General features: G+C 40.4%; 1 protein-coding gene and 1 pseudogene across 6 annotated transcripts in view; both read right to left on the bottom strand.

Annotated features, from left to right (window-relative positions):
- Positions 1-37: 37 nt before the first annotated feature.
- Positions 38-11,260, bottom strand: LOC121492655 (annotated as a pseudogene).
- Positions 11,261-12,535: 1,275 nt separating this feature from the next.
- The window catches only part of SHROOM3 (shroom family member 3), a 185,301-nt gene continuing 176,480 nt past the window's right edge, over positions 12,536-21,356 (bottom strand). For all 6 annotated transcript variants that reach the window (XM_041757604.1, XM_041757605.1, XM_041757602.1 and 3 more), the window contains 2 exons: positions 19,256-19,528; positions 12,536-13,534 (listed from right to left, as the gene is read on the bottom strand). In XM_041757604.1, the coding sequence (XP_041613538.1) occupies positions 13,166-13,534; positions 19,256-19,528 (642 nt within the window). In that variant the 3' untranslated portion in view covers positions 12,536-13,165. The remainder of the gene's footprint in view (positions 13,535-19,255; positions 19,529-21,356) is intronic.

Genomic DNA, 21,356 nt, shown 5'->3' with positions numbered 1-21,356 from the left:
AGTAATAAGAAGGAATAGAATATGTTTTTTTTTTAACAAGCTTTAATTCACTTTTATTTTTCTTGTATAAAACTATGTGGTAGCCACAGCTGGAGCCTGGGTCCTCTGCACGGAGACTCTGGTGTGGGTCTTTACAAGATGGTCAGTGAATTCCTGGTAGGGAGACTTGGTGAACACAGTCTCTTTCCAGAGATCAGGGGTGAGATAGCTGTAGGTCTTGGAGATCGCATCAAAAGTAGCCTTGGCAAAATTCCCCAGGGTGGCAGTGCAGCCCCTGGCCGAGTGTAGCAGTCGTCAATACCAGCCATCAGCAGCAGCTTCTTGGGCACAGGGGCTGAGGCAATGCCAGTGCCTCTGGGGGCAGGGATGAGACGCACCAGCACAGAACCACAGCGACCAGTCACCTTGCATGGGACAGTGTGGGGCTTGCCCCAGATCTTGTTCCCCCAGTAGCCTCGTCGCACGGGGACGATGGAAAGCTTGGCCAGGATGATGGCCCCACGGATGGCAGTGGCTGCCTCCTTGGAGCACTTGACGCCCAGACCCACGTGTCCGTTGTGGTCTCAGATGGCAACAAATGCCTTGTACCTGGTCCGCTGGCCGGCACGGTCTGCTTTTGCACGGGCATGATTTTCAAGACCTCCTCCTTGAGGGATGCCCCCAAGAAGAAGTCAATGATCTCAGATTCCTTGATGGGCAGAGAAAACAGACAGCTCTCCTCCAGGGACTTGATCTTCATGTCCTTGACCAGGCGGCCCAGCCTGGTGACGGGGACCCACTCCCAGTCCTCCGCCTTGCCTCCGCGAGCTCCGCGGCCCCGCCCCGGCCCCGACCACGGCCACGCCCGCGGCCCCGGATGCAGCTGCCGAAGCCTCCGCGGGAGCAGCCGCGGCCTCCGTTCCGGGGCCCCCGGGGCCTCCCGCAGTACCCGCGTCACCCACCTTTGGTGTTCTGTCGGAGAAGAAGCTAAAAACACTATCACATCAAATAAAAATGGCCAGATAATTTTGAAGTTACATGATATTTGTGCTCTAAACACTTACCCATCCAAATAGAATAATAGATGAAAAATTAAATAAAAGTAGGAATATTTTAAGTACATTTTTTAACTGTCTAGAGTGCAATGAGTATTACAGCTGTTTCTCACTACTGGAGACTTCTGGCATTAACAATGTAAAATTATGCAGAAGTTTCCATCTATTTTATGCATAGACTTCTGATTCTTTTGCTGACTTGAATACTGTTGAAAATGTTATTTAAAAAAATACTGGCTTCTTTCTTTTAATTTTTTATTTTAATTCTAGTGTAGTTAACATACATTGTGATATTAGTTTCAGGTGTACAATATAGTGATTCACCAATTCCATATATTACTCAGTGCTCATCATGGTAAGTGTACTCTTAGTATCCCTCATCTAATTTACCCACCTCCCCTCTGGTAGCCATCTGTTTATTCTCTATAGTTAAGAATCTGTTTTTTGGTTTGTCTCTTTTTCCCCCCTTTGTTCATTTGTTTTGTTTCTTAATTCCCTCATATGAGTGAAATCATATGGTATTTGTCTTTCTCTGGCTTGTTTCACTTAGCATTATACACTCTAGATCTATCCATGTTGTTGCAAGTGACAAGATTTCACTCTTTTTATGGCTGAACAGTATTCCATTGTGTGTACATATATACCACATCTTCTTTATCCTTTCATCCATTGATGAACACCTAGGCTGCTTCCATAGTTTGGTTCTTGTAAATAATTCTGCAATAAACATAGAGGGGGTATATATTCTTTTGTATTAGTGTTTTCATATTCTTTGTGCAAATAGTAGTGCAATTACTGGATTATATGGTAGTTCTATTTCTAATTTTTTGAGAAATCTCCACAATGTTTTCCATGGTGGTTGTACCAGTTTGCATTGTAAAGTTAGGTTGATTGAGCTCTTTCTTGTTTCTTAATATAGGTGTTTAGTATGCATTTCCTTCTTAGCACTGCTTTTGCTGCATCCTTGAAGTTTTGGCATTTTGTAGTTCCATTTTTATTTGTCTCAAGATATTTTTAAGTTTCTCTTTCGATTTCTTCTGTGACCCATTAGTTGTTTGGTAACATTTTGTTTAGTCTGCACATGTTTTTAAATTTCCTTCTAGTAAGTGATTTCTAGTTTCAGACTCTCATGGCTAGAAATGACACTTGATATGATTTAAGTATTCTCAAATTTATTAAAACCTGTTTTGTGGTCTAACATATGATCTGTCCTGGAGAATATTCATATGCTCATGAGGAGAATCTATTCTGTTGCTTTTGAATGAGATATTCTATATATGTCAAGTCCATCTGATCTAATGTGCCATTTAAAGCATGTGTTTCTTTATTGATTTTCTGTCCCGATGATTTATCCATTGATAAAAGTAGGGTATTGAAGTCCTTTACTATTATTGTACTGCTATTTATCCTTTTAGATCTGTTAATATTTGCTTTATGTATTTAGGTATTCCTATATTGGGTACATAAATATTTATAAATGTTATGTGTTTGTTGGATTGACTGGTTTATCATTATATAATGACCTTCTTTGTCTCTTACTGTAGTCTTTGTTTTACAGTCTATTTTGTCTGATATGAGTATGACTATTCCCAGCTTTCTTTTTGGTTTCCATTTGTATAGAGCATCTTTTTTCTATTCACTTTCAGTCTGTGCATCTTTAAAGCTGAAGTGAGTAGGCAGCATATACTTGGGTCTTGTTTTTTTAATCCATTCATCTACTCTGTGTCTTTTGATTGGATAATTTAGTCCATTTACATTTAAAGTAACTATTGACAGGTATAGACTTCTTATTGTCATATTGTTAATTGTTTACGGTCTTGTAATTCCATTCCTTTATTCTTCTCTTGCTTTCTTCCTTTGTGATTTGATACTTTTCTTTAGTGGTATGTTTAAATTCCTTTCTCTTTCTTTTGTGTATCTACTATAAATTTTTGTTTTGTGGTTACCATGAGGCTTATATAAAACTTCTTAGAGTTATAATAGTCTATTTTAAGCTGATAACAGCTTAAGTTCAGATGCATTCTAAAGGTCTACATTTTACTCCACCTACACATGCTATGCTTTTGATGTCAAATTGCATATCTTTTTATCTTGTGTATCATTTAACAAGTTATTGTATAGTTATTTTTACTACTTTTGTCTTTTAACCTTCGCACTAGATTTATGCAACTCCCTCACCTCTGTTACAACATTGTATTGCTCTGAATTTGACTATATTCCTCCTGTTTCCAGTAAGATTTACATTTTCATATGTTTTCCTATTACTAACTAATGACCTTTCACTTCAGCTTAAAGAAGTCCCTTTTGCATTTCTTGTAGGCTTGGTCTATTAAACTCTTTTCAATTTTCTTATCTGGAAAACTCTTTATCTCTTCTTCAGTTCTGAAGGACAACTTCACTCGGTAAAGTATTATTGGTTGGAAGGATGTTTTTTCCTTCTTTCAGCATGTTGAATATATCAAGTCAGTCTTTTCTGGCTTGCAAAGTTTCTGCTGAAAAATCTGACAGTCTTATGGGGGTTCCCTTGAACACAATAAGTCATTTTCCTTTTGCTGCTTTTAAGATTCTTTTTCTGTGTTTAACTTTTGACAATTTAATTTTAACATGCCTCAGGATTGGTTTCTTGGGATTCCTCTTATTTGAAGTCTCATATTCCTTCATCTAGATGTCTATTTTCTTCTCTATTTAGGAAAGTTTTCAAAAAGCTTTCATTCAAAAATCTTTCTGCCCCTTTCTCCCTCTCCTTCTTCTGGGACCCATACAATGGAAATATTGGTCCACTTGGTGTTGTCCCATAAGCACCTTAAATTATGTTCCTTTTCTTTTTTTCCTTTCTGCAACTTTGGATAAATTCTACTACCATGTCTTCAAGTTCACTGACCCTTGCTTCTACTTCATCTTGTCTTCTGTTGAATCCCTCTTTTGAATTTTCACTTCAGTTATTGTATTTTTCAGCTCTGATTTTTGTTGGCATTTTCTTAGATTTTTCTCTTTTTTGAAATTCTTACTTTGTGTGTGCATTGTTCTCTTGACCTCAGTGAGCATCTTTATGATTGTTATTTTGATTCTTTATTAGGTAAATCACTTATCTCCACTTCATTAAGGTGTTTTTTCTGGAGTTTTATCTTAGTCTTTCATTTGGCACATATTCCTCTGTTTCTTCATTTCCTTAACTCTCTGTGTTGGTTTCTGTGCATTAGATAAAACAGCCACTTTTCCTAGTCTTCAAAGAGTGGCCTTGTAAAAAAAAAAAAAAAAAGAGTGGCCTTGTATAGAAGATAAAACTCATCATTAAACCCTACCCTAGCTCTTGGTTGTCTTTCAAACCTATGTTGTTGTCCAGTCAGCTTTCTTCACTCTTTGTGGCCCCTGGTAGTTGAGAGTATGCTAAGACCTGTCAATGTCCCAATGGGGAGGATCTCAATCATCACCTAGATGTGAGCTGATTGGAAGCTGGACCCTCAGGCAGCATCTTTTAAAGTATGCAAACATACCTCTTCTGTGGGATGACTAGGAGATAGTGTTTCTGTATGCACAAGAACTATTTCTTGTTTTCTCCCATCCTGTTGAACCTATGAACACAAGTGATCGTGACCACCAGAGCCAGTCTGTCAAGGTATGTGTACTCTGGGTGGCAGCCATAAAATCTGGGATTCTAGATGCATGCACAAGCTCTTTTCAGCCTGGGGTGAGGCGAAAGAGAGAATGAAGGTGGCATCTGCTGACCTCCCCATCCTTTGGAGAGGCCCTACATATGTGTTACATTAGAAGCCTGATCCTCAGGCCACAGCTTTTAAGATTTGCAAATAGGTCTTTTTCATAGAAAGATTCAGTTTTTCAGCCTCCCACCTCTGCACTGTGTCCTGGGAGAATAGGTACAGTGAGTCTGTGTGAACCCATTAAGAACTCTTTCGAAAGGAAGGTACAGATTATTTCCACCATTCTAGAAAGTTCTCTTTCATTTGACCTTAATCAGGTAGCTTCCCTCCATTCCCAGGCAACCACTTTCTCATTTCTATCATTACAGATTAATTTTGCCTGTTCTAGAACTTGATATAAGTGCATACAGTATGCACTTTTTGTAACTTTTTGTTTAATGATTTTTATTGATGTGTTACATATATCAATAGTTGTTTTTTATTGATGGATTATATTTTACTATCTTAATGTACTGTTAATGATAATTTATTAACTTGCCGATGGAGATTTGAGTTGTTTTCAGTTTTTTCACTATTGTGACTCAAGCTGCTATGAACATTCTTACACAAGCCTTTTTATGGAGATCTTTTCACTTCTGTAACTACCTAAAAGTAGAATTGCTACACCACAGGATATATATATGTTTAATTTTGTAAAAACCTACCAAACAGTTTTCTCCAGTGTGTTACATGCTCACCAGCAATGCATAAGAACTTTATTTGCTCCACATATCCATGAACACTTGATTTCAGTCATTCTAGTGAGTGGGTAGTGGAATTCATTGTGGTTTAAATTTGTATTTCCCTGATAATTTAAAGATGTCCAACACTTTTTGTATGCTTCTTGACCAGCTAAATATCTTCCTTTGTGAAATGTCTAATTCTTTTGCCAAGCTTTAAAAATTAGGGTTTTTAAATTGCTGATTTATATTCATGTGTCATGCAATTTGTATTTATGCATTATGGACAGAAGCCTTTTTGTTAGCTACCTCCCACTGACTTCTGATTAATTTGATCTGAAGAGCTGTGGTTCTACTCTTGTTAGCAGGCATATCATATACCTTCACAATTAGCCATGCCACTGTGCAAACTTAAATATCCAGAGTGATGATGAATGTGTACATTTCCTGCTGTGCCTTTCAAAGATTCTATTCTTTTATTTACCTGTAGAGGCACATTATTTAACTACATCTTGACATAATTTCCTTAATTCATATTTCTAAGCACATCATTCCTTAGCTGTTAACTGACCTTTGCAAGAAGCCCCTAAAATTTGTTCTTAAACCGTGTTATAGATCTTCAAAATTTATTGTTCAAAAATAAGCCTTCAGTAAGATTTATAGAAAAGGTCAGGGAATGCATTTTTATTTTTTTTAAATTTTTTTTAATTTTTTATTATTATTTATGATAGTCACAGAGAGAGAGAGAGAGAGGCAGAGACACAGGCAGAGGGAGAAGCAGGCTCCATGCACCGGGAACCCGATGTGGGATTCGATCCCGGGTCTCCAGGATCGCGCCCTGGGCCAAAGGCAGGCGCTAAACCGCTGCGCCACCCAGGGATCCCTAGGGAATGCATTTTTAAATTTAAAAAATTTTTTTATTTATTTGAAAGAGACCGAGATAGTGAGAGACAGTATGAGTGGGAAGGAGAGGGAGAAATAGGCTCCTTGCAAAACAGGGAGCCTGACACGGGGCTCAATCCCAGAACCCTGGGATCATGACCTGAGCCAAAGGCAGATGCTTAACTGACTGAGCCACCCAGGTGCCCCCAGGGAATACATTTTTTAAAAAAGGAAAAAACCTGGAGGAATAAAAGGGTTTGCATTCTCAGTGTAACAATATATGTCTGCTTAGGGTTTTAAACTTAGATTAAAACAATTATTACTTGATTGGGAGAAAGTTTATTTGGTGTTTTTTTAAATTTTTAAAAAAATATTTTATTTACTTATTCAAGAGAGATATAGATAGAGAGGCAGAGACACAGGAAGAGGGAGAAGCAAGCCCCATATAGGGAGCCCAATGTGGGACTCAATCCTGGGACTCCAGGATCATGCCCTGAGCCAAAGGCAGAAACTTAACTGATGAGCCACCCAGACATCCCTTTGGTGTTTTAAATAATAACATCAGGGATGCCTTAGTGGCTCAATGGTTGAGCGTCTGCCTTTGGCTCAGGGCATGATCCCAGAATCCCAGGATCGAGTCCCACATCGGGCTTCCTGCATGGAGCCTGCTTCTCTCTCTGCTGATATCTTTGCCTCTCTCTCTGAATCTCTCATGAATAAATAAATAAATAAATAAATAAATAAATATTTAATAAATAATAACATCAAAATATATCCAGTGATACATTATTAAACGGAGTTTATTATTAAACTCATTATTAAACCTTTGGAGTAAACTTTTGAAATGTCTGTTTATATCCTAAGCTGCAGTTCATTTTCTGCATGTCTACTGACACAGAATCCTAGTTCTGGTAGGGACATCAGACTATCTTCCTTCTTTTTAATAAATCTCTTTCCAAACCATTGCATACCATTGGATCTATGTTCTATTTTTTTCTTTTAATAGTCAGGAGAAAAGATTGGTGTTTTAAATTCTCATTCAAATGCCCAAGATCCCTCTTTGCTGGGTTCCTTCTTATCAGCTCAGTTGCTATTACTGCATAACACAGCCAATTCCTGTGCTGTTCTAATTAGAGAAGGTAAATAGCTCTCATTCATTCCTATACATATTTAAACATATTGCAAAATATTCATCCAGGTATTTTGTAGAATATACCTTTAGATATTTTTTAGGTTGAATTAGGTGAAATTCTTGTTTTCCCCAAATTGAAAAAAATGCATATTCTTAACTTTATTCATGGGTCTTTGATTCTAGTTCTTTAGTCAGTCCCACTTTATCCTTGGTAAGTCACCAAAAAGAAAAAGAAAGAATATAATTGGAATCACTTTGGGAATGAGTGAGCATAAAGATGACAGCTGTAGAGGGTGAGACAGAGAAAAGCACACAGAGTGACAGAAAGGTATGCATGTGGAGACACACCAGGAGATGGAGAGGTACACAGAGGTGGAGCAAGGCAAAGAGCAACAGAACAAAAGTTATACATGCTCCTAGGTAGGCCTCAGTCTAAATATCCTGCTGTAGGTACTTTAAGGAATATGGGCATATGAAACACATTTAAGAAATTGCTTTCCTTCTGACCTCTCTCCTTCAAGAAGTGTTAAGTCATCTGTTAGGCACTATTTTTTTCTTTGTTAGAGAAATAGTTCTTAAAGAATCAACAACTACAAAATTCTTTATGAAGTCAGAAGGTAATGCTGGTGCAATAATCTAGAAGACAAAATCTGTTCCAGTTACCAGTTTACTGCTTCTTAGCTCCATGTTCATCCTTCAGTATGTGTTCTGCAATAGTGGACACATGGCTTTAATCTCCTTTATGAGCATGATGCTAGGCTTTCTCAGTAGAGGGCGCTGGAGGGGCAGGAGGGAAGAAAAAGACAGGCTTGCTGTTTTGGCTGCTGACTGGTTTGAGTGGTGTGGGACATTGGATGGAGTTCTGCCCCAACCACAGATTGTCTTGATCTCACAGCCTTAGCAGGTGATAAACATCTCCCAGCCCTGTGGACTAGAAACCTGCACCCCGAAGGACTCATGCTTGCCTTAGGGCCCGAAGGCATTCTGCCAACATCTGCTCCCCCAGGCAGATCCCCTGCAACTTAGAGGGTTTCCACCAAGTGGCTAACCCCCCTGCAGAACCTCCACTACCTGTGCACATCCTTGCCATTGGTTGCTGACTGGCTGCACCAGCTTGCACTCTGGAGGGCTGCCTCCTGCTTGCCCAAGGATTGCAGAGCAACTCTGGCCTGGGTAAACCAACAAATTCTTTTGTCATGGGTGGGCTGAGTTCTCCAAGGTCTGAATCCCAGCCTTGGGGAGGCCAAGGGCCCCTTTCTGACTTTGTCTTTCCTTGGGCACTCTCCCTTAGCTCAGGGTATCAACTTTCTTTATATCCTATGGGCACTCATTGGACTTTAATAGTTCTTTATATTAAACTTACCCTGTCCAATCCCCTGTGTCAAGGAGTGGCAATACTGATATTTTAGCAAGAAAGAGGTGCTTTTCCACTGACAGACTAGCAGAGAGGAATTATAGAATGAAGTAGCAATAAATGAGCTGGTTTTTTCATTTACAGCCTTTTTCTTACATAATTTTGACTTCAGGGTTTTGAAATCTGACATTTTTGTGTCATGAGCAAACTGTCAAATCCACACCAAGAGAAATTCTTACTCTCCCATGTAACCCAAGACTTGGGATGGGGCAACAGAAATCTGAATAAGGCCCCCACTGAAAAGGTCAGCTGCGATTTTAGGTTAGTGTAAATATCATGGCTGGACTTCAAATTAATGACGTGCGATAGGTTGACTCCTTTTGAGGAAAAGTAGTGCAATTGAGCCTGAATATGTACTTAGCTTGTTCAATTTTAAGCAGATCTAGGGGACAGTGAGCAGCGGGAAAAAAATAACCTATATCATAATTGTGGGAATTATACAAAAATAGTGGGGACCATATTAACTCATAATGATGTAGTTAATGAGTCAGCATGACAGGGCTTTGAATACTGGGATTGTTATTACATAAATTCATGGTAGCCTTTCTGTGATGATAGTAAAAGCTGTACAAATGATTGGTATCAGTGGCTCTCATGGTGAAGTGTACCAGGATAACCCAGGGAACTTATATAGATGCAGATTCCAGCCTCCTTGGTGGTGTCTCAGTAATGGACATTTCTTTTTTTTTTTAAGATTTTATTTATTTATTCATGAGAGACACAGAGAGACGCAGAGACACAGGCAGAGGGAGAAGCAGTCTCCATGTAGGGAGCCTGATGTGGGACTCGATCCTGGGATTCCAGGATCACGCCCTGAGCTAAAGGCAGATGCCTAACTGCTGAGCCACCCAGGCGTCCCTGGACATTTCTCTTAAAAGATTTACTTATTTGAGAGAGAAAGAGAGTGCATGTGCACACACAAGTGGGAGAAGGGGCAAAGAGAGAGAGGGAATCCCAAGCAGACTCCTAGCTGAGTGGGGAGCTTTATTTCATGACCCATGAGATCATGACCTGAGCTGAAATCATGAGTCAGGCGGTTAACTGACTGAGCCATTCAGGCACCCCAGTAACGAGCATTTTTAACAAGCACTCTTGTGGCTCTGATGCATATATTTCTTAAGAGACCATGATTAAGTGTCTGAATGAGCTTCCACAAGAAAAATGAAATTTTATTTAGAAATAAGAGTATGAGAACTGTTCATGTGTTCCTTTCTGATTTTAAAATGGTCTTTATCATTTTATCCCATGCTTCATCCCAGAGTTAAGGCAACAATGAAAACCTTGTCCCTAATATACTATTTCTGCGTAGGACAGCCCCTTCATATTTGTCTGATCATTTTACACTTTGCTGGAAATGGAGTTCTTCCAGGCTGAAGTTCTTCCTTTCTCTTGCCAGTAATAAGGTGAATAAGATTCCTGCTCTTCTAAAGGAAAAAAAAAAAATTCCAACCTAATAGAATAAAGCCAATAATGTGGAAAATATAAAGACAAAAAATATTTGGAACCATATAAAAATAAAAAACCTACATTTTCCTAGTACCCGGGGGGGGGGGGGGACAATATCTTGTGGAAGACACTTAAAATATAAACTTAAGATAGCACTCATACTAGGAACAACTGTGTTTTAACTTTTACAGTTAGAAGTGATTGAAGGTCAGGTATTAACATGAATAAAAGAAAAACTGGGGTGTACCAGGCTGGTTTCTCTTTTGTATGCCTCACAGGCCCTCACTCCTCACTCCAAAAGATAACTTGTGATAATCTTAGGGGTTACATGCTTGCTAATCTTCAAGTATGAAAACCAGTTGGGCAAAACAAAACCTAAAATGTTCCTCTGGACAGAGGAAAAAATGTTTGGTTTCAACAGTGTCTCTTGGAAAAACTCAGACACTTTCACTATGGAACCTTCTGGCATTCTTTGGGGTTAGGCAGCCACCACAAGAAACCAAACAGCAGGAGAAAGCCTGGAATCAACCAGCATGTAGCAACATGCCCAGAACTTTTCAAGTGGCCCAGTAAGTTGGAGGCTTTCCAATTTTGTTGCAGGACCTTGTCCTTTCTTAGAAGGTCCCAAAATTTGGACTATTGCAAGGTCATCCCACACCTACCACTTCTGATGACACATGGCATTTTGGAAATGATCGCATCACAGGAACAATTATTGACTGCGAACAAACAGCTTTGAAGTCTTGATGATGTCCTAGGCATGTCCTGTTCTTTCAGGCGCTTGTGTCATGGCAAGCAGCAGTATCTGCTACTCTGAGGGTCACTTACTTTGATGTGTATAAATTAGAAAAGTGATTGAAGAAGACTTGGAAAGTGCGCCCAAATTCTTCTGAAGAATCATTTTGGAGAATGTTGGGAATGTGGGCAGCTTCCGAATCCCCCTGAGGAATTTCACTGAGAGCAGCTGAAGACATTTACTGGCTGGCTCCCACTTGTTCTGATGCAAGGAACCACCCAGGATTAACAAGACAAGTTAATTACCACCTGGAGGTGAGCTGGGGCTCCTGTGTTGGTCTAAGACTGAGGAAATGTCAGAGGCATTGTTTCTCTCTACCTCAAAATGACTACATGGTGTGGCTGCTTAGTGTTGCCACTGGTTCCACTGAGTCCCTGGAAAATGGGACCTCTGGATGGAAGAGAGAAGCTTTTGACAACATTCCTGGGACACAGAGGTGCTGTCTTTCCATACCGATGGGAGTCAGCATAAAACCTCCAAAAAGGAAAGCAACAGCTTTGGTTGATTGCTCACAAGAAACATCTAGATGGCCTGTTGCTGCTTCTAAGCTCATCAAAAGACATCTGTATTGGGGACCAAAACTAGTTTTGAAGTTCTTAACCAGAAGATACAGTTCATTAAGTAATTAAAATATATTAGGGGAGAAAAGGGCATGTGGTCTCTCATACAAGTTTTATTCCCTAATTCTCTATATTACTTGCAGTACAAATTAGCAGAGGTGGCCACCAGCCATGGGTCAAGCACATGTGAAAACAACAAAAATCTAAACCAAAGCCTAGGATGCACCACCTGCTCTAAGTATTACGTTGTTGCCATCTTTGGCATCCATCAGCATAGCCTGGTCACTGACCTCCTTCCACCTCCTGGTCTCTTTAAATAGACTCACAACTTGGGGTCTAGAGTACCTTCCAAAAAGTCATTATTGTGAAGCAAAATCTTAGTCTTCAGATGCACTGTGCAAACTTCAGACTGATCGTGCAAAATTAGTCTTCAGATATTAAGAAGGCTGTTTTTAATGGTGGTTGACAGGCTTAGCAATTTAGGAAAACTTTTTAAAAAGTTTATCTCTGACAATAGGCTACAGTTAGCCCAAACCCCATGTAGAAGGACAGCATGAATTCAGTTTTAAACCGGTCTGTTTTCTGACTTTTCTGGTGTAAAGATTGGAGAGCTGTTGTTCTTCTTAGTAAAATTTAGTTCTATCTCCTCACCACAGTGCTAATGCCATGAAGCGCTAGGAAATGATGTGATAGCCATGTTGCACTAGACCTTCTTCCTGGGGAAGAGGTAGCATTCCTGTTGGTTGCAGCAGTAAAGTGGTGAGGACTGGCAGCAGTGGAAACTGGAGATTCCCCATTATAAGTTTTAACACAAGTGTAGAAGGTCTGCTCATGTTTGTAAAAATATGACAGACAAGCCAAGGGTTTAAGAAAAAACGTCTCCACGCTCAGTGTGACTATCTTTGGAATTCTTCATTTCATTAAGGTTTTCACAAAATAACAAAGCTCAAACACAATTGTCTACATCCACCACAAAACAGAATCAAGTGGTTAGCACACAAACATAATGATCTTTTTCATTTAAAAAAAATATAAATAACAACAATGTTCAAGGTTTTACAGTTTTCTTCTGTGTGTGTGTGTATTTTTAAGGCTTTATGTTGCAGACCCTTTATTAGTATTTGTATCTGTCGTCAGGACACACTGCCCACAAGCAAGGAAGGCCACTGTGGATACATTCCTGAGGGTGACACACACTCATCTATGTTGCCTCAGCTTGTTAAAAACTAATCAATCAATCAGACGCCTTCCAATCAGTCCTCACAGTTTCATTAATTTTCCTTCTACTAGAAAGTGAGACTAGAAAGGGGTTAAGTTTCCAGCAGCATTCAAGCTCTCAGATCAACCATGTAGGGTGATAAGGAAAAAAACTGGCTTTTTCCTGGGTAGAATTTTTTTCCTTTTCTCCAGAAAAACCCCAATAGCCCATAGAGTTTAAATGGTGGTTTGTACTGAAATAGCTTTCAGATTAAATAATGTTGAAAGAGAAAGGGTGATCTTTTGGTTGGGTCTTTTAGAAGAGGTTAAAGTGGAGAGGTTAATGTTGGGAAAACACCACTCAAAGTACACCTCCCAGCAGAAGCCATCTCACTCTCAAGGTCTGGGGGCAGAGCCAAAGCCCCTGCCTTGGGAATGAAATCTGAGGGGAGACTCTCCAGCAGACACTTGACTTGTTCCTGCCCTAGCTTGATCTTGTCGTCCAGCTTTCGCTGCTCAATGAGGAGTGTTGACTTCATTTTCACAAAATGCTGGTAATCCTGGAGTTGTTCCTCTGAAAGGTAATTGGCCAGGATGTCTAACACCACACGTTCCCTTCGGTCTAGGTTCTCCTTGAGCTCCCGGGCATCCTCGTGCTGTCCAGCCAGGACCTTCTTCTTCTCATTTAGAGAGCTCTGCTAGGGCAAAACAAACAGATCAGCAAAGGGCAAGAGGGAGGAAGGAAACTGTCTGCAAAGACACCTTTTACCACACTGTGAAATGTCCAAGTTTCTTTTTCAATTGTCACATTAGAGTAAGGAGACTGACTTCTTTGAAAATCAGTTTTTTACCCTTCTGTTCATGTATATATAGTTCTCTAACTTGTCATACAGCAGCTTTAAGAGAGATTATAATAAATTGGCTGGAGTAAAAACTTGACTTTAGGCTTCTAGATTTAAAAAAGGACAAGTGATTCCACTTACATGAAGTCCTAGAAGTTACATGTGCCTATATGAGTAGACAAAAGCATACAGATACAAAGTAGAATGGTGGTTGACAGGAGCTGGGGGGAAGGGGCTAATGGAGTTGTTTAATGGGTATAAAGTTTCAGTTTTGCAAAAAGAAAAAGTTACAGAGATCAGCTGCACAACAATATGAATATACTTAACACTACTGAACACTTTAAAATGGCTAAGATGGCAATTTTTAGGTTATGTGTAGTTTACCATGATAAAAAAAACCCAAGGGGGTAAAAAACGGCCCATCTTTTAGTTACCTTGAGTATTTACAAGTATTTACATTTATAGCAGTTCTCAAAGTGTGGACCAGGGGCAGAAGCATTTCCCGGGAACATGTTAGAAATCCAAATTTTTAGGCCTTGTTCCACCTACTGAATCCAAAGCTTGGGGCCCAGAAAACTGTGGTTTAGTAAACTTTCTAGGTAATTCTTCTGCAGCTGAAGTTTGAGAACCTCTGCCCTGATTCACAGATAACAATGGGAATCTGTTTTCAGTTTTTTTCAGGCCTCTGAATCTAACATAAGAGAAATTCTATTTAACAATGGGCAATTGCATATTCTGAGCATTTCTTATACAAACCCAATGGTAAGGTAGCATGTTATCTTTAGGACTAATTTACTTTAAAATGATCTTTGACATGGCTCTAAAAAACAAACAAAAAATTTTATTTATTTGACAGAGCAAGAGAGCACAACAAGCAGGGGGAACAGCAGAGGGAAAGGGAGAAGCAGGCTCTCTGCTAAGCAGGGAGCCCGATGCGGGGCTCGGTTCCAGGATCCCGGGATCATGACCTGAGCTGAAGGCAGATGCTTAACCCACGGAGCCACCCAGGCACCCCTTTAACATGGTTTTTTATGCAACATGTTGACTTATAATGAATGTCATTAATTTTTTTTTCATTTTATATTTAATCATTTAGACTTTTAAGGCCAACGTGATTGAGAAATATTAAAGTGAAAATCAATCAAGGTATGTCTTTAATTTTATTTCAGGACAAATTGGATATGTAGGCTTATGAAAGGCTGACAGACATGTCTTTGCCTTAATTCCCTTGAACTAGCCTGTCAGATCTTATATAATACAGGGGGAAAAGTACAAAGTTATAGGTTTGTCTTACAAATATCTCTATTTTCATGGCTTCCTTTCCCTAATGAGAAAAACACACCTGGCTGGCCCAGTCAGTGGAGCACGCAACTCTTGCTCTCAGGGTTGTGAATTAGAGCCCTGTTCTGCAGGGTGCAGAGATTGCTTAAAAAAAAAAAAAAAAACTTTAAAAAAATATTTTATTTATCTATTCATGAAAGACACAGAGAGAGGGCGTGGGGGAGAGAGGCAGAGACACAGGCAGAGGGAGAAGCAGGCTCCATGTAGGGAGCCCGATGTGGGACTCGATCCCGGGACCCCAGGATCACACCCTGGGCCAAAGGCAGGCACCAAACCACTGAGCCACCCAGGGATTTCCCGCACACCCCCCAAAAAAAAATCTTAAAAAAAAAAACCAAAAAAACACAACAAACCCTTAGGGTAGTTGGATGGCTCAATCAGTTAAGCATCCAACTCTTGATTTTGACTCAGGTCGTGACCTCAGGATCATGAGACTGAGCTCTGTGTAGGGCTCCACGCTGGTGCATGAAGCCTGCTTGAGATTCTCTCTCTCTCTCTCTCTCTCCCCCCCCACCCCCCCATGCACTCTCTCTTTTTTTCAAAAAAAACAAACAACAAAAAACAACCCTTAGGGACACATGCACCCCAACATTTATAGTAGCATTATCTACAATAGCCAAATTATGGAAGCAGCCCAAGTGTCCATCAATAGATAAATGTATAAAGATGTGGTGTGTGTGTGTGTGTATGTGTGTGTATGTATACACACATATATATATATACACACACACACTACATCTGTATCCATTCATCTACACACACACACACACACACACACACACACCATGGAATATTACTTATCCATAAAAAAGAAGGAAATCTTGCCATTTGCAATGACACAGATGGAGAATATTATGCTACATGAATTAAGTCAGAGAAACCCAAATACCATATGATTTTACTCATATGTGGAATTTAAGAAACAAGCACAAGGAGAAAAAAAGAGAAAGAGGCAAACCAAAAAACAGACTCCGAACTATAAAGAACAAACTGATGGTTGGGGGATAGGTGATATGGACGATGGGGACTAAGGACTACACTTGTCGTGATGAGCATGTGTGATGTATGGAAGTGCTGAATCACTAGCTTGTACACCTGGAACTAGCATTACATTGTATGTTAACAAACTGGAATCTGAATAAAAACTTAAACCTTTAGGGAGGGACTGAATCTGAACAAAGATACCTTTCAAATTACTGTAGAGAAGTTAAAAGCTAAAATCTCTTCCTCGGGATGCCTCTGTGGCTCAGCATTTGAGCGTTTGCCTTCAGCCCAGGGTGTGATCCTGGGGTCCTGGGATCAAGTCCCACATCGGGCTCCCTGAGAGGAGCCTGCTTCTCCCTCTGCCTGTGTCTCTGCCTCTCTCTCTCTCTCTGTCTCTCATGAATAAATAAATACAATCTTTATAACAAAACAAAAAACCTCTTCCTCTTTAAAAGATATGAAATATTTTATACATTGGAAATGTATAGAGAATTGATGAGCGCTGGGTATTATACTAAATGTCAGCAAATTGAATTTAAATAAAAATATATGGAGAATAGTATACTACCTGTGTACCCATGTTAACTGTGCCAATTCTTAACAGGAGCATTTCTCATATTTTCTTCAGATTAAAAACAAAAATCAGAGACTGAGTTGAAACCTTATATATACTGCCCCCACACCACCCTAGTGATCTTTATGCTACATTTGGCATTTGTTGAACTACTTATTCGTCCTTTCTTCTTTTCTGTTTATACTTTCAGTTTCTTAATGATGACGAATCATTATCAAAACTAATATGGATGTATTTTGCATGTGAGCAAGCACATATTCATATTTAAGAGTGTATATGTGTATGTTTAAATGTTGAGCTGAATTTAGTTCTGGAACAACTCCTCTTTCCCTAACTAAAACTGGTGTAGTGTTCCTTCTCTCACGTACCTGTGGCATCCATGCCAGTGGCCAAACAGGAAACCTGAAGTTAGCTTCTGCTCTCCCCTTCCCTTCATCTAGCATGCCTTGCTAATTTAAGCTCATTCTCTCACTCCCTATTCTCTATCTCATGACAGCTGCCATTTTAAATGAGCAGCCTAACACCTTCTTGCTAGATTCTTAGCTTAAGTCCCACTCCTTCCCATGCTGATTAGGTCATGAAATTAGTTTATGGCTCTTCCTGAGCTTCTGGCTAAAGTCTATAAAGTATGATCCACAAGGTCTTTATGACTGTTTTCTGGGCTGGATACTGCTTGCCCCTCCAGATTCACTTTTCTCAGCCCTGCTCTGTGTTTAAGGAAGGTTGAACTGTGCAGCCTGCATCACCTGGGTGTGGCCAATGGGAGTCATGGGCAGGAGACTGGAGGGAGGGAGGAGAAAGAACCTGGGGCATCTCTCCTTGACTCCTTCCTTACAGGCAGTGGTGCGGCTACGTTCACTTACCAAGGCCTCAGTGCTATAGGACAGGCACAGTTATAGTTCTGATGAGGACTCCCTTCCTCCTCCGAGTGATGCTAACCTTGAAGGAACTGGGAAGCTTCATTACCCTTTCTTGGCCTTCCTTACTCCTTCTCACACCTTCACTGAATTTTCTCTCCTTACCCATTTTGACTGAGCCTTCTATTTCCTATCAATTTCCTGACTACACACTTCTCTAACATTTCTTGCAATTCACGATTTTTAAAAACCACATCACTCTGTGTTTTAGACCTGCCAATCCTATATATATATATGTAACTATTTACATATCTGTTTACCTATATATACCTATATATACCTATATACCTATATATATATATAGGTTCTTAAACATGCCATGGTCTTTCCTGACTTTGTCTATGAGATTCCCTCTAAATGGTGAAGCCCTCTCCTCTTAGTCCACATAGAATTAAATTCTTCTATACCCTGTTCAAGTGTCACTTGTGCAAAGTCTTTCCTGGGCTCCCCCCATCATCTGAGAAGCGTTTTGGGGCTGAGTTTATCACTGTGCCATGGCATACTGGATGTATTCACTGCTTCCATACTGGTTTTCCTTATTACGTGGTGAGCTCTTTGAGGGTGGGGCCTATGTTTTAGGCTGGTGTTCATCCCTAGCATGCACAGCACCAGATTTGGCAGGTGCTTGTTTGCTGAGTGGAAGGAAGGAGAAAGGATGATACCTTTGAGGCAGGCACTACTAGGTGATTTCTTGATGAGGAAGCTAAGGCTCAGCACATCTCATGAGGAGAGCATTCGCAGGAAGGAGAGTACAGCTGCAGAAAGTTCCTGGGTGCCCAGGCCCATTTCTAAGACCATCTAGACTTTTTCTAGTTGAAAGAAGACATCTTCCCTTTAATGTAATATATAGGAGAAATAATTGGGAAATCCTTGATAGCACTGAACGAGAGCTGCAGATAGGATAAGGAGCCAGAAAGCAAAGAGGCCTCTTGATGGCTGGAGTGCTTATCACCTTCTAGAATAAACAGATATGTAAATAGTTACAGCTCTATTTATTGTCTGACTTCTCTTGCTAACTTCCCTGGGGCCAGGCATGTGTCTGCTTTGTTCACAGCTGTATCCCATGAGCCTACTAGCATACATTAGACACCCAATAAACATTTGCTGTAAAGACGAGTAGGTAAAGAATGCTCTGTAGCTATGGAATGAAGTTTAACGTAGTGAATAAAACTTGGAATCTGCAGCAGGACTCCTCATATCTTGGCTCTATCACTGGCGGCCTGTTGTGAGGACCCAGTGAGCCCTCAGGTACTGGGCAAAGATGGAGGACTTGAATGCTCTCCAGTTGCCACCACTGTTGCTACCGTCTTCTTCCTTCCAGTAGAGGGCGCAGTGGAGACACCTGCGTGCATCCTCACCAAGCGCCGGCAGCCCGGCATTGGCAGATTCCCTGAAGCTTGAGCCCATCCCATGTTCCTGTGTCCTCTCCTCAGTGCCAACAGTTGTTTGTCCCTCTCTCTTTTTCTAATGTCAACCCCCAGCATGCTTTGTCTCTTCTTTTTCCTGGGATAGAAAGGAAAGAGAAACTCTGGCACCTATAGTTTTACTCTCCTAAGTATTCCCTGAGCCTAAAGTGTCAGCATTACCTCTTGGCATGCTAGATGCCTTCTGTGTTTCCTGGTAACCTGTACACTGGACTCTGTCTCTGCCCCAAAGAGATCCTAATCTTCTCCAGAGAAGGGATCATGTTTAATTGTACCTCTCTGTGTATGTGGGTTCAGAGGAAAAAAGGTTGAACTAAATCGCTAGGCTACCTACCCTTTCTTCATTACTGGCATCTTCGCCAAGGCCGCTAAGGACGTTTTCCACACGGGCCAGGCGCCCGGAGAGGGAGAGCAGCAGGTTTACTACCTTGTCCAAGTCCCCAATGAACATCTTGTACTTGTCAAACTCATTGGGCTTGCAGAACTCACTGATCAAAGCCTCCACCTCCTCCCCCAAGGCATTATTGAGCTTGATGTCCATCAGCAGACTCCCTTTCGCTTCCTGGAGAGTCTCAAGCTTGTGGGTGAGGCTTCCAATGAGCTCGGCCTGTAACCACAGAGGAGACACACAGCAAAGGTTAGCCAGTGGAATTGTCAATGGAAGGAGGATTCACTCACTTCTCCCAGCCACATCCTGTCTTTTCAAGGCTCAGTTGAAGGTCCCCTACTCTACATGGGCTGCCCCCCAATATGAGGCCACAATATTCTTTCCTTTTCCTGAATGTCTATACTTGCCTTTCTCTGATTCTGTGCAGTCCTCAGAGGCTAACACTTGACTACACATCACCTTGTAATGTTTCCCATAGCATTGTCATGCTATCTATACCTCTGCCTCCCCAAATGGCTTACCTCACTTTTTTTTTTTAAGATTTTATTTATTTATTCATGAGAGACAGAGAGAGAGAGAGAGGCAGAGACATAGGCAGAGGAAGAAGCAGGCTCCATGAAGGGAGCCTGACATGGGATTCGATCCCAGGTCTCCAGGATCACACCCTGGGCTGAAGGCGGCGCTAACCCACTGTAAAAGGCTTTACAAGACATGCTCTCTTTAGATCCTCACAACAATATCATAGACAGATAGGATAAATATTTCTTGTTTTACAAAAAGAGAAGCCTAGAGTCGAAGGGATTATAGGACTTGCCCAAGGTCAGAGAATGGAGCTGAATATTAATGCTAGTTACCATTAACTAGAGCAGTTACTATGTGCTAGACACTGTGTCAGAAACTTTACGTGGATTATCTCATTTTGTTGTCCCAAAAATTGTGCAGCAGATACTGTTTTATCCACAGATAGGAGGTGAAGAAACACTTAGGTAAGATGATGAGCCAAGATGCATGCACCATTAAGTGGGGCTGCCCTGAAGTCAAGTCAGTCTGATTTTAGCAACTAGCCTTGTATGATCATCACATTCATTGAAACCTTTATCAGAAGTCAGCCCTGTGATCTTCCCACTGCACTCCATAGTCTCCAGTTGCCTGAACTATATAATTTGCCATCTTTACTGCAAATTTCTATATATATAAAAGTTACATAAATATCTAATATATTTAACTGAAGGGATGAAGTACAGGTCTTAGTGGTTTCAAATTTGACTACATTTATGTTAAATGTCTACTACTTTGCTACAAAAGAAATTAAACTTTGATTTTTAAATTAGTTTTTCGTTTTTCTCTTAGCCTAAGGTAGCCAGATGGATAAAGGACATCACTTTTTCTTTTGGTTAAGACCTATTTCTTTAACCACTAAAATGGTACCACCTCAAAAAAGATTTTTTATACATGTATTTAAAACCAAACCATGTGGCTTCAATTGGAAACTTGGTGAAAAAAGGATCACAATTTTTCAATGTTAGAGTAAATCTTCATTTTTAGAGGAAGGAAAAGGAGAAAAATAGAAAAAATTTTGACTAACAGAATTGAAGGGTCCTGAGGACTTTCTGTACTATTTCTTCAACATTACCAGAAAATACAGTCATCACAATGATATGGGGAAATATTTATTTCTCCATGATATATATGTTCATCTTGGAGCTGGACCACCAGAGGTACTCCAATTCTCCAGTCTAAGTAAGGTTCATAATGTCCTTGAAATGTCCAATGTTCGGGATCCCTGGATGGCTCAGCGGTTTAGCGCCTGCCTTTGGCCCAGGGTGCGATCCTGGAGTCCCGGGATCGAGTCCCACTTCAGGCTCCCGGCATGGAGCCTGCTTCTCCCTCCTCCTGTGTCTCTGCCTCTCTCTCTCTCTATGTCTATCATAAATAAATAAATCTTAAAAAAAAATTAAAAAAAAAAGAAATGTCCAAATTCTGGCTTTCATGGTGATAACTTATCTTCTTGACTTGCCTAATCCCAAAGGCTGGGAGAGTGACTAAA

The sequence above is a fragment of the Vulpes lagopus genome, chromosome 6 (assembly GCF_018345385.1).
Source record: "Vulpes lagopus strain Blue_001 chromosome 6, ASM1834538v1, whole genome shotgun sequence".
Taxonomy (NCBI): Eukaryota; Metazoa; Chordata; class Mammalia; order Carnivora; family Canidae; genus Vulpes; species Vulpes lagopus.
Note: the sequence above shows the minus strand (reverse complement) of the source record. Positions and strands in the feature narration are given on the sequence as shown.